Source organism: Ylistrum balloti, unplaced genomic scaffold (genome assembly GCF_031769215.1).
Source record: "Ylistrum balloti isolate Yb309-2 unplaced genomic scaffold, AGI_CSIRO_Ybal_v1 Utg369952, whole genome shotgun sequence".
NCBI lineage: Eukaryota > Metazoa > Mollusca > Bivalvia > Pectinida > Pectinidae > Ylistrum > Ylistrum balloti.
Genome location: NW_026782054.1, coordinates 117,222 through 132,068, shown reverse-complemented (window position 1 = coordinate 132,068; position 14,847 = coordinate 117,222). Strand labels below are relative to the sequence as shown.

At 33.9% G+C, this 14,847-nt stretch overlaps 1 protein-coding gene across 1 annotated transcript in view; it reads left to right on the top strand.

The window, feature by feature from the left end:
• The first annotated feature begins 1,043 nt into the window (after nucleotides 1-1,043).
• LOC132547377 (kinesin-like protein KIF12) overlaps nucleotides 1,044-14,847 on the top strand; it is a 62,402-nt gene continuing 48,598 nt past the window's right edge. The window contains exons 1-2 of the mRNA XM_060211136.1: nucleotides 1,044-1,561; nucleotides 8,983-9,057. Of these exons, the coding sequence (XP_060067119.1) occupies nucleotides 1,044-1,561; nucleotides 8,983-9,057 (593 nt within the window). The remainder of the gene's footprint in view (nucleotides 1,562-8,982; nucleotides 9,058-14,847) is intronic.

Below are 14,847 nucleotides of genomic sequence, written 5' to 3'. Positions count from 1 at the left end.
GTCATTTCATTGTCTGAGGTGTTGCGAGACCGTATAAAGCGGGCAGGGAGAATTGGCCTTTGTCACAAGTGTATAGCCGCAGACAAGGTTCCACTTCTTGATAGAAGATTTGCGTTTCCATAACCCAGAGAAAAAAAAATGGGAAAGACCGAGATGTCTGAAAATAGCATCGTAAAAATAACCACTTTCTTGTCGCCTGTGTATGGTCGAGTGAGTTTCGATTTCTACCGACCCGAGTTCGCATAGAATAAGATATAATATCATGAGTATGAGATAAGGAATGAATTAATTTGTGATACGAAACTACCACTTATAAAAATACGATTCCATATTAGGTACAAATATATCCACTTCCGGTGCGTTTAATTGAAGGTTCTAATCCCTATGTATTCGTTTTCTGTTGGTTTATATATTCATAATTACAGTATAATCCTTTCCTATACATTCCAATACCTCCTTATCCTATAAGTTAAAAACCGAAGGTGCTTTGGGTATATATTTAATCGTACACAATTCTCTGGTTTACGCTAATCCGCTATAGAGCTACAATCCTGTTTTTGTGGTTATTTCAAATAGAGCGTTAGTTGTAGTTAGTTAGTAAGAACAAATCAGTGCTACATATGTCTTCTTGGGAGAAACTGTGGGCGAAATTCTACTAAGATTCCACGTTTCATCTGTGTCCTGGTTTCATGTTGATGGAGAATTCGCTTATCTTATTTAGCATTCATTGTATGCAATGATTAGTTCAAGAGAAGGATTGTGTCCTAAACCTGTGTCATTATTTTTCTTTGAATAATGATAATTATGAAGACTGTCCAAGCTGATATACCAACCTTGATGTTATGAAGGACAAGACATGATTGTAAGTTGACGATTAAACGATACTAGTGCATGAAGGAACTACACGTACGTTCACTTATACTTGTCAGTCGCCAGGCCACTTGACCGACATGGATATGTGCCAGTAAATGGAATATATTCCAATTCTACTATTCTAAATTCGGATTTATTTTTGTAAATATGTGAATGTAGCTTTGCAAATCATGGATGGCGAACGTCAAGAAACTGGAAGAGAATCCCGTGGAACAAGGATTCCAGTGTCCAGACGAAACACAACAGTCATAAATAATCCTCAGCTTACTCCTGGACATTACTCGCCAAGGAAAAATGCCAGAAAAACCAGATCGTTTAATGAAGGAAGTAGTTCCGTCACGCCACGTCCCCATACTGTGATGAGAAATGGCAATGTGGATGGACAACAACCAGAAGATTTGTATATCATTGACGAGATAAACTCGGCAAATATCACTAAAATCAATCTTTCCAATATAGATAAAGTGGAACCGGAAGTGAGGCGAGATCATTCTCCATCTCGGGTATCTCGGCTTTCCATTGATTCCGTATCCGATCGTCCGCTGTCAGAGTTTCGATCTGGTTACAACACACCCAACTTTTCTCTTGGTCCGACCCCATCGCCGACTCCAAGAAACACACCAGGGGCAACTCCAGCGCCACCTATCGGAATAAATTTTAAACCCAAATTCGATGTCAAAGGGAAGTGGTATGTATTTGCAAAAGGTTGAAAAGCTATGCTTTGGTTAAGCAATACAACATTAAATTTATTCAAATCCTCATCATATCTAATAAATGATCCCCAAACCTTTGCTCCTGAAAGCTTCTCGACATCCAAGATTTTCAGTCTTGATATACATATCTCAAAATCCAGGGAAATACACTCAAACACGTGTGGCCGTTTGCCTTTTTCAGTACATGTTGTTAACAAAAGTGAATTTCATTTGTGGTATTTTTGTACTTCTATGTATACAGCTATGGAACCATGCAATGGATACTATTAGGCATAATTTGATATCCACGCAAATGCAATTTTATTAAAGTAAGTTTAAAGTTTAAAGAACGTAATGGAGTAGATATTTGGAACAACAGTCGCATAATTCCTATACCCTATACAAACATATACAAGTAATCGTTATCCATCTCATTCAGATAGACGAAACATTCACATATTATGTCACAAGACATCAAATGACAGATTTGTGGTAAAAAATAGATACGCCACTTTGGAAAGATGTTTTAAAATCGTTTTGAAAAGGAAAAAAACATGTTTGGTAGCCATAGTGTAAAAAAGATTGTCAATGGTTTTAATTGAAAAATGGTTGTCAGTTATAAAACCAGTGAATAGAACTATCCGTATATTTTGTTTACAAAATGTGGAACTGATCATACTTTTTGGGAACAGACTCGACATATTTTGTTGTCCATGTGATAAGTGATACAGGATTAACGTCCGCATGGTAAACAATGCAATATTATTCTTTGTCCCATCTCCAACATTGTTTGATTCTATCACCAATCAAACAATATATCCCGCAGTCTCAATTATATGAAATTCAAGGCGATGTACGTCATCGTCTCTTGGGGGTTAAACATGAACACACGGAGAATGAGGGATAGCGTGTGGTTCTTCGTGTTTGTTTTTATGACTTTTCTGTAAATAAAGCAATGATAATATTCCAACTGAAGCCGATTCACAGATATTTTATACTACCATCCATAATATTACAACGGCGGACAAAACATCAGAATGTTCATTGTTGTCCAACGTAGTACAGTATTTCGTGGTTATTCCACATAGATGAGTGGTTTAGATATTCTATATTCGCGCAACAATGACAGGGAGTTGACCGTGTTGCTTATGGTGCTGGTTTTGTTCCAATGTTCCAAGAAAAAATTAAATAAATAATAATAAAAAAAACAGAACAAAATCCTGTCCTCAAACATTCAATCTTTTCTAGTAACAGTTCTTCGCGTGTATTCTGAATATCGGTTACTTCACTCCTGGTATTTAACAGACTTATCGTCCGTTTTAGCAATTAATCAGCATAGCAGTAAGTACAACCGCTGAAATTATATCATCTTACAATCAGCTTATAGTTCAACACTTTATCCAAACCATTATAAATCTCATCACTTTCTAATCTTTTCAAAGAAGAATCCTGACCAGTCACTTTAGATAAGTTCAATGGCGACTAGACGTTATTAAAATACAAAGGTAAAGGTCAGCCTCTTTAGTTGACCAATGAAATGTATTTTATATAATGAAATAAAACATCAATAACATAACACTTGTTACCGCTTTTGTCGTTGTTGATTGGTTGGAAATGTCGTTCAACCATCAATGAACTGTAGACACGCGAGGTTCAGTTGTAATATTGTTTCATTTACACTTGTGGGTGCGCTTGTATATGTGTAACCTGTATTGATCATTGGTCAATGTTTACCTACATCGATATAAAGGACGAGGGTAGTATGTAACACCTCATAATGTAATCCGATTAAAATTGTATCGAATTCTAGTCCAGGTATCTTCTCACCTTCATATGCCTCATCAGATACACTTCAGGACAGGTGGTCGTTGTCATGTAGAGATATTTGACACGCAAATTATGAACACATTTGGAATTGTGTATTGAATTCATAAACAAAAGTGTCATATGAAAAAAATCGTTTTTCCATGTTATATTTCAGCAAAGAGTAGAGAAACAGTTTATGTATTTCTAATGGGGTGGGTGGGTTTCATTTAAAGCGGGTGGTTGGGGCCCACAAGGGAGGAGAAATTCAAGACAAAGTTTTACCGGTAGGTTAGACAAGCAGGGATGGTTATATTTAAAACCAAAACACTTTGATTTGTCACTAATTTGAAAATTTGTTTTTATCGTATTCAAATTTCTTGAATAAGATACATGAGGATTAGTTTTATGAAAGAGTTTCCGTGTGGAGCCCTTTGGTCCTTGCGAATAGTTTCTGATACCTTAACGATTAGTTATCGAAGTGTATACAATCGCTGTGTGTAATTAAAACAGAATTCATAGTAGAAAATAAACATTTGTGCCAATAAATCTTGATAGCACTTGTTTAAAATGACTACGAAACCGAGGTTAATCCGCACACCTGCATTGAAACTGGAATGTTAGTAGATGTTAGTGCGTTCAAGCCATAAATTCGGGATGTTGTAATGCTGATCAATGGATATCAACATCCGTTCTTTTGGAAATTCAGGAACCTGTACCTTTGTGAACATATCAGGAAAATTGTTATCATATTAATTACGGGAAAAAATTTCACGGACAAATATATAGTGTAAAAAAATAATGTGATATTAAGCGATATTAATTTGTGTGAATTATACGGAAGGTGATATTACCGGGAATTTCGTTCCCGTGGATGTATTTTACCTCTCTCGCGCGTCTCTTTGTGAGGGCTAACTGAGTGCACGTGATGAGTGACATACAGTTGGTGTATTCTGCTGTGAGACAGGGGAACCATGAGGTGGATTTTCTTAGTGACCTGCCGGATACTTTGGAGCCCCTCTTTACACCCCGGCAACAGGTGTATTCTGTCAACTCGGATATGGTTGACGCCATTTCTATCAGGTGCTACGTCGTTGTGATATTAAGTGTACTGAATTAATATCAATGGTGTCACTGATTTGGAAAAAGATGGTTTATTTAAGATAATGCTACATTCTCCCCATTTTTCAGAATCTGTGAACATTCTAATAAAAAATTTCCTAAACGCATCTTTCCTGCATTTTCATAATAGCTGTCACCTATACATAACAGATATGTATTATTAAATGTTTTCTCTCAGTTTGCACTTCGTGTCAGAAAAAGTTGAACGAAAAGATAAGAATATACGTGTCATGATAATAGAATTAAATTTGTCGGGAACATTAGATAAATAAATTTTGAGCAATAAAGAAGAAAATACAGAGACCTAAAAAGAGGTGTAGGTAGCCGGAAAATTAATCAACATTAATACTTAAAGCGTTTTGTTGACAAGGGTCATTTCAACATCTCCAACCGGAAGTAGACCGCGACGGGAGATATTTTACGGAAAGGAGGATAGGTGTCTGCTGTCACTCTCTAAAAAGACCACGTGATTGTCTTTGCTGCAATATATAATAATTCTATAAAGTTTCAAGAAGGTGAGACGGAGGGAACTGATGAATGTCAAATCACAGGTACTTCTGGACTCAATTTCAATAGCATTTGAAAATAACAAACCACACAATATAACGCTATTATGTGGTTTGTTATTTTAAATGCTACAGAAATTGAGTCCGAAAGTACCCGTGATTGAAACCCAAATTTTTCAAAGTCTTTCATGTTTTGAAATATTTGTTACCTCCGTGGCAACCATTTTTGAAAATTTAAAACAAGGTGAAACATCATGATATTGTAGATTTCACATCCTGACCAATCGAGGCATGATGGAGAAAACACATCTGTCTACGTGGAGTTCTTGGATGTAACCAGACACCAAGGGCTGTTCATTTAACTAATACTGGATTAAGAGTGATAGTTGTGGTTATTTACTGATGTCATACATTACTAAAAATCCCAAACGCTAGCCCCTTGTGCTCTTATTTCTTGTTTCCACACACTTATGGATTAATATAGAATTTGGGGAATCTTGGAAGAAGGGAAATTTTTGGTTTATTTTATTTTTGAGAAATGGAAGAATAATTTTGGACTGCCCTTTGGTCACAATTTATAATATGGACATAGTAAAAGGTGTGTAACATACATGCAGATTACTTGAATGAATTATGACAATGTTAATGTTAGACTGATTTTGAATTTCCTTTGTAGGATGATTTGAAAACATGCTAAGTAAAAATACTCCAAATAGCTCTGTTTTGGGGATTTTTTTCCCTATTTGATGGAAATTTTCCCATGTTTTCAGTATACAACTAGGCATACCACTTGGGGAATACTACCCTTTTCCGTTTGTAATAGTTGCCAAGAGTAACCCATGCCAGTGTGCAATATTCGCCACTTTAGATTTATCAAGGAAAATATTTTAGTACCACGTATCTTAAGCCTGCTCCTATTGATGTAAATGTGTTCCCTGTAGACTATTGCACTCGAAAGAATTGAATGATGTTTTACATCTATGGTAAAAATCTAGATCTATTGACTTGTATATATGCAATGTATGATTAAAGGTATTTGTCAGAACCAGTTTTAAACTGAGGTGAAATCTATGTATTTCACTTTGCGAAATAAAACACAATTGATAAGAAAATAGTTGAAATATAAAACCCACAACAATACTTATGGTAGAGTTGGATTTTGTTATCGTACAAATATTTCTGAAGATTTATAAGGAAAAAAAGGGGAAAAGTAATTGGACCAAATCTTTTTGGTTTGTGTGAAATTTCAATTTCTGTTTGATCAATTTACTGTGTACGTACTTTATAAGAAATTAAAAAGAAAGGATATCAAAAACTAAGCAAGTTATACATAATGTTTACAACCAGAATATTTCTGGAGTTTGAATACTTTCTACATTTTTTGTATAAGTATAAATTTATGTATTGAACATATCTAATTAAATTCTGTCGATGGGTACTCCTAGGTACCTGAGTTGCTAAACCACTGAAAAAAAAATCTACAAATATATGTTGAAGTTTAATTCCTTAATGTTTAAAACATTTGGAACGTCAATATATTTTGCTTAAATTACACTGAAAACATATATAATGTGTGTGTTTTTTAAAAGTTGAATCTATTATATGATTAATTGTAAACAGATTGAACTTGAGCATGAAAGAAAATATCCCAAGAAACAGATATTGTTTATAAGCAGGCAAACTTCATTTCTGCTAGTTTTAAAAAGCACACCAGGGCATTCTTATACTGAGTGTATACGAGTATATATACTGTATCGATCATCTATAAACAAAACTCATAACATGCCAAGTCTTACGAGCAGTGACCCAGGACTTGGCATTGTACTGCGTATATTGTTTGCGTTACAAGTTTATTTGGCCTATACCCATTCCTCAGTAATGAACTACAAGCAAGACATAATTAAAAAGGCCCTGTGTGTATACATTGCTAGTGTATATATACATGGTGTACACAGTATATCCATGTATGGCTGACGTGGTGCTGTGTGTAGATTCCGTATAGGTTATGCTTGGCTTTGTTGGTTCCTACAGGGGTACAATGGGCCACAATGTCCATTACCTGTATAGTTAAAACCCAGCTGGCTATAGTGTATGATTAGTTACATATGATCCTCTGTAAACTCTAAAGAGACATGTTCTAATATGCAGATTTTATCATAATAAATAATACTCCTTTGGTGGAGGTCTATCAAAGACCTTGAAAACAAGGAGTTTGAACAATATTGTTTTTCATCCATTTCATGTGTGTGATCCTTTTCATAATTTTTGGATTACGTACATTGGAACTCAACCCATAGATTTACATGTAATATGACTTTATAATTAAGTATAGATGTTCAAAATGCATTGATCAAAATCTCCATTTTATATACCCTGGTAATTTAATTACTAAATACCTTGACATGTATGAATGTGAAAAACTAAACATGTTTTGAAGCAAAATGTATTTACTTTGTTATGATTCTTACAACAGATTTTTTTTTTAACAATTTGGATGCGTTTTGTAGCAGTATATTCATAGTTGATCTTTTAAAATTGCATTTATACATCAATAGAGATATTCACCTTTCTGTTTTAACCATAATATCCAGCTTTAAATCCACGCCTGGTAATAAGCCCACCCAACCTGGTCAGTAGTGTATGTTTCATTATCCCGTGTCAGAGGTAATATGGCATTGTTGGCCTCCAAGCCTTATTACAGGATGAACTTTTTTGTATGTTATGTATGTACAAAAAACCTGGTCGTTTTTGAGCTGCACAATTTGATACATATCTCTCAAGATATTGCCCTGTATTGAGAAGTGGGATTTACAGTGGAAAATGTCATCAATAGCATTCACTAGTATTTGTAATATTGATTCTGCAAAAATTTTTCTGCCATCTTCCCTATATAAGTAATTGAACATGATGCTGTACAGATTGATTATCAGCACAAAAACTTCAAATAAAATGATCTCCAGGTCCTTATATCTATAGTAAACAAAAAAATTGTTTATCGTTTCATATTTGTAATCAATCAGGTAGACAGGTAAACAATCTGTATGGTAGGAGGGTGATTATGGCTGTGAATCCTTACTTAAAAATGGTGATCAATCAGGCCCTGGTTTATTAAAAGTTATTTAGCGTCAAAACCAGTAGTTAGTGAAAAATTCAAATTATTGCTACTAAACTAACCAAGAGTGTTAAATGTAAAACATATCAATCTGGTAAGTTTTAACAAACCTACAGCTGTGACATGATAAATGTGTTTCCAGTACAGTTTAATTCATGTTTAAACATTGTCCCGAAACACTGGTTATCTCGTACTGCCCTTTGAATTTCTAACAGGGCAAGAAAGTTTAGGTAGGCACAAAATAAATGGTATGGTATAACCATGGACTTTAAATAATCAAAGTCCGTACTACAACAACAACAGAAAACAAACTGTATTTTGCTATGCCTGATTTGATTATGTTAGTTGACACTTACAAACAAAGAGTAAATTTTCTAAATGATGTCCTATTTTTATGCTGATATCACACGTTTAAAATGCTAGTGTGTAGTTTCAATGAAATTGTCACCAGTTATGTTGAAATGACAAAAGAACCTGTAATTTTGGTTAAAAGTTGGGTCAATATCTTGATTTGCTTTTTCAAAATAGATGTTATTACATAACGATTAGAACATTCGACTGAGTATATACAGTAACACATTGAGTTGTTATACACCCAATAACACCCTTTACAGTAAAATATCTTTAGAATATCTGTCTGTAAAATTGAGCCGTATCAGAGAGGGTATTTATAGGGTCATATTACACGTAAGAACATTGTGTTAACGAACTGAAGGCTATTGTATGACCAGTTTGAAGGTTTTGGATACACGCCTCATGAACAAACACCAGCATATAGCAATACTGACCAGCACCATAAATCTTACCATGTGTTTACATTTTAAAACTGTGTGTATGTATGTAGTAAAATGGCTGTCTCTTCCATGTCTTTCAGGAGCTCTACGACTCTGTCATCAGCCACAGGATTAGAAGGTGATGATGTAGATGAGCACATCAATGTGGTTCTGAGGTTAGTATCAAAAATAAATTTAATGTTCACACATTACTTATCAATTCAAAGTAATTTCAGTAATGTTTTCTCCGTCATTTGGACCCCAAAAAGAAAGTTAAATAATTCTCAAAAAAAAAGAATTTAATAAATCTCTTTAAAAGAAAATTTGATAATTCTCAAACAGTTTAAAAAAAAAAAAAAAAATTCTCATTCTTGGCAAAATTACAAGTTTCCCAATAGGGTAAATGTTTCTCTGGAATAGATCTTAAAGGTAACTTAAATTTGTTTGTAATGCAAAGAGCAGGCTCTTTGAAATTGATTTACAACCATATCATTGTGTGACATGTATGAACAATTTGAAAAGAATTGTAAAATGGGTTTCTGTAATTCCTAATTAGCCACATTTTCATTTTTTTGAATTGACAGGCACTCAGAATATTCACATTTATTAAATGCTTTTCTGAAATAACCAGGTATATGAAAATTAGATGATTTAAAGGGTTAGTGCACTCCACACCTAGATTCTGACATTTCTTTCAATCAGTGTTGATTACCTTCATTATCTCCAAAGTTTCAAAATTTACGCCATTTCTCCTCAGCATCGCACCGCATAACAAGTCCTAGAAGGATGAAACAGCTGTGTGATGTAGTTTAATTCATTAATTTGCATTGAAAGGTGATATTCAATTCTGTGTCTTTTGTATCATCTTTGAAATAATTAAATTTCCTGTGAAAATGAATACAGGAATGAATTATTGATCTCTGATATTGATAAGCATATAGCCTTACATATCAGTTCAGTCTTTTATGGTACATTATGTTTGAAAAAGACCTATCTGGGGTACAGGAGTTTGTTTAATACACTTACTAAATACACTACTGTCAAACCTAATAGCGTAAATGTATTGAATCTTAGTAAGTTTACAAGTACAATACAAAAATAGCTTCAGAGTAGTCTATATTAAGGTCCTTAACTCAACTTTGCACGCTGACTTCTTCAACCCAAACTTTTTCTCATCAACAAAACAGGAAATCAAAATGCCTTGTAATACATTGTTCATGTTGTTCTATATGGTTTGTTTTGCTTTGGATGCGTGTCAGAAGCAAAAAAACGAATTATGACAACAGAATCCAAATTCTTTTATATATGTGTATGCAATTACACGTAAATTGAAAACTGTAAGAAAAAAATTCTTATTTCGTGATAAAGGAAACACCGACAGAAAAATACTGTTTTAAATCTAAGTTTCTGACTCTGCTTGATTTTTGTATAAAAATTTACTGTATATGAAATATAGTTTTTAATTTGGTATCAATTCAAAGCATGTGTTTCCAAGTCAAAATACACTACAAATTAATCACTTGTTCAGCTTTTAGAAACATTTATTATCAAAGGACTATTCAGTTTAATTCTCTTCATGAATAATGAATAAAGTTTGTGAGATCATTTACACTTCCGCAAAGCGACTGGATATGTATTTACTATTTTGTGTAGAAACAGGGTCTTTGTTTACCTTGTGTAGATCTGAATGGTTAAGTCCGGGGGCTGCTCACATGTGACAATTCTGTTTTGTGTAAAATTTATCAATGCATTTCGTTGTTATACATTGCCTGACAGAGCTCTAAATTATCAAGAGGAAGTCTGCGTCTGCACTTTTTAAGAGATATTGGATCGTTTGTCAATATAGCACTGTTTCATGATACACCAAGGCTAAGCAAATAATTTCCTTAAAATGTGTTTTTGATTTTGGATACATGTAAAATTTGATTAAGAAAGAAAGCATCTGTAAAAAGATATTTTGGTAAGGTATATATAGGTCTCTCAGTGACAGTCTCAATGGTGCCCTTTACACATAGTTGACTATTTACCTATGTAAATGAGGAAGGCTTTGGGCTGACCCTTGGCCGAAAAATACCAGAGTCTATAAAAAAGGTACTTGAGAATTTTTTGTATCCTGCATTATGGAAGTATAACTGGTTTTGTCTATTGTCAGTGTCATGTGACCAGTTGGTCTCTGACTATGTACTTAAGTATGATGTCATGTTAGAATTGGTTTCAATTCCACACTTTCACAAGCAGGTTTACACAAACAAAACATATATTGCATCCTTTGACAAATACATGCACGCCAACCACACACTCTCAACTTCCAGACATACATTGGATAACCATCCTTAAATGTCTATATCTGTTGATAAGAAGTTACATGAAGTAAAAACAACCAACCATCTTCATAACGCTATCTTTTCCTAATACAGTCTTCTCTATTCTTGTCAGCAGACTCATTATGTCATACGTTTGTATGAGAAGATTATGTTTTTTCTCATAACATTATTCTCACAGATTAAAGACATACCTGCTTACCGGAGTTAATGAAAATTACGAATTGAAGGAACTATTCATTCTAAATTAAGACTTAATATTCTTTCATGTCCACATTTCAGTGTTTTATCTTTTGTATTTTTAAAAAAAACTTTTAACCTTGTACATGAGTTGAAATAATTGCACTGTAGCTTTTTAATTGCAAGCATTAAGATTTCATCAGAAAGTTCTACTTTATCTGCATATCCAAGATAAAAAGGACAGCTGATTTCACTTGATATTTTAAATCACATGGTACAGGATATTGTTTACAAATTTTAAATTTGAAACTTAAACTGTTATGGATTGAATGTTAAACCAGAAAAATACTTCATTAAAAATTTATCTCCGACTGTCATTTAAAAAAAAATCAGTTCTATTTCTATATAACACTAGGAGGTACCATAAACTGAACATTGAATGTCTGATCATGATCCATTGATCTCACATTTGATACCCAAGTCAGTGTTCTAGCTCTTCTAATAAATGGCTCCTAGCCAGAGGTTGTCAAACTCAAATATCTAGTCACGAGATTCTTGTTCCATTCAAATAAAGTCTGTTAGTAATCAGGATTGGATTGTTGATATATATATATATATGTGTATGTAATTTCACATGGATGTTACAGTGATATGATTGAGGTACCTAAAATAATTACAGGATTATCAATCATTGTTGTTTATTTTGTATGATATTTCATACTTATCAATTTAAAACCCATGTCTGGTAATAAGCCCATCCCCATAAATTATCAATTTCTGTAGAAATGTAGATAATAAGCCCATCTCTGTAATCAAAGTGTTAAGTTAGATGTTGTCGCCCTGGGCTTTGAAATATTACCATTGATAACAGGATGAATTCGGTAATATGATATTCTGTTATAATTTTGTATAACTCAGACTTATAAGAGGCCATGGTGGCCGATTGGTCAAAGCCCCTGACCTTTACCGCTTGCCCTCGACCACTGGGTTTCGAGTTTGAGGCCTACACAGAAAACTGTCCTCCATGACCCAAACTTTGCACATCTTTAATGACCCTGGCCACTAATATGACAACAGTAAACTAAACTTAGACTATAGATATTTGTATGGTTTTATTCCATATATTTTTACTTTAAGCATTAACACTACTATGTCAGAACAAGAAGTTTAGCTTACTTTATATTTACTGCATGTAGCCTTTCACCTAGCTGTTCGGGGTTCGATTCCCAGAACTGAAGTGCAAAGGTAAGGGGTCACGTGCCTGACCATGTTGGTTTTCACTGGGCACTCCCGCTTCCTCCCACAATCAGCCCCCTCACGCACTTAATCCGGGCCAACAAGAGTGACAGGTATAAGTTGAAATGATTGTTTCGCAATTATGAAATGAATAAAGTTTATATTTATATAAAAGATAAATGCAATAAGCTTATATCAAAGTTTTCAGCAATGGTCCCATCAAAATGTATTACAGTTGAATCAAAATTCAAAGACATGCTTCAAATTATACTGCAATAAGTCTGTTAGATGTTAGTTCCTTTATAATCGAGTCAAAAAACATGTAGATATATCATGAATTATGCACGTTGCAAACTTTTTAAAAAACGTAAATTAAAATTCGGATTTTTGCGTACGAGGAAAATCTGGTGAGAATATTTGTCAGTGTGTGACAACACTAATGCAAACATTCATGATTTTTTAATTCAGATTTTATAAATCTACCTGGCCATCGGCCATATATGTAACCACAATATGTGTCTGGCAAGTATTTTATTTTTCAAAACCTCTTTAGATTTGACCCACCATTAACCCTATAAGTTTACATTTTTGATAACAAATAGTTCTGTGACTGTAGAATAGCCATGATGGTGTAACTCTTTAAACCCTGAGATTAAATTCTCAGCTCCACTCTAGATAAACAAATGCATGTATACAGGATTATGTTAGAGCTTTTACCATCAGCGACAAATTCTTCACGAAAGATACATTAGCAGGACGGTGATCCCTTTGATTTGGAATTTTAAAATTGCTATTACACATTATCAGTATATAGATCATAGGTATATTCAGAAGACTTTTAAAGTACACACATTTTCTTGTGATTATAAGCCTGTCAAAGTTAAAGGATACACAACGATATGACATTGTCCACAGGGCTGTGTTGGCTAAGTAGTTTAGGTCTGACTGTCTATATCACTAGCCATCCTTCTCTTGGCCATGGGTTCGAGTCCAACATGAGGCAGTCACCAGGTACTGGCCGCAGGTACATACAGGAGTTTTTTTTAAACTCTTGGAGCTCTGGCTTTCCTCCTTGACCCATACCTGACACATCCATAAATGACCCTGACTGTTAAAAAGTAGCTATACACTAAATAACCTGTACATCTATCCGTCCATTCATCGTCAACTTCCTCCCAAAATTTACAGTCAAAATTTAAATTTAGTAATATATAAGGCTTCATGTCAAATGAGAATTAAAACTGCATCATACAATTGTTTTGTCCTTCTGGACAATAGTAGTGTTGTACATAATCTAAAACAGACTAAAGTGGTCTGTAAGTACAGCAGTGAGCGGAGCTATAAAAGCCTGTGTGTTCACTGATGCCCTGAACAGCAGATTCAATAACAATGGAAGTTGCACTAGCGTCAAGCATTGGTCGATCTGCCCAAGAGCATTTCTGTATTTACAAGACAAGTTGCCCAAACAGAACTTCAGCATACTGTAGTGGTATACTGCAAGGAAGACCCATTTCACTACAGAAGTTATTGCAATAAGGATTACTCTTTTTAAATGAAGGTGATTCTAGACATATCAAAGAAGAAATTCTTCAAACAATTACGCAAACTACTGGTAATTGTCATTTAACGATCTTAAAATCATAATATCTTCTTTATATGTATTCAATTTTAGGAGGTTGCTTCTATAAATATAGATTTCAATCATTTAGGAATAATTAAGGAAAACGATCAAGTAACATAATCAAGTGTAAATTCTTTAAGGCGACATTTGAATAGATATGTAGTTGAAACTTTAATGTCTAATCTCATAAAAGTACTTATTTTATATGAACATGCTAGAAGAAGTTGAAAGATTTGATATTTTAGACAAATACAACACTATTACACTACCCTTTACCTCCAAAATATTAAGTCTTTTGCCAGATTTTAATTTTTTTTCAATTCCACCACACAACAAAGATTCAAAGAAGGGAAATAACTCTTGTACTACAGTGATAATTCCTTTTCAAGATACAAGGAAACAGATGCATTGAAATGTAGAAAGGGACTTCGGGGAATGCTTTGGATTATATGAAATGTCGGAAATGTTCCGTACAAACCCCATACTTTAATAAATATCGTAAATTTTTGATGTAGGATAATTTTAAAAGGATATCAGGTACAGATTTATATTCTGAGCTAATATCGCTGTTTGTAAAATCTCAGATATGCTATGTAAGGATTACAGTA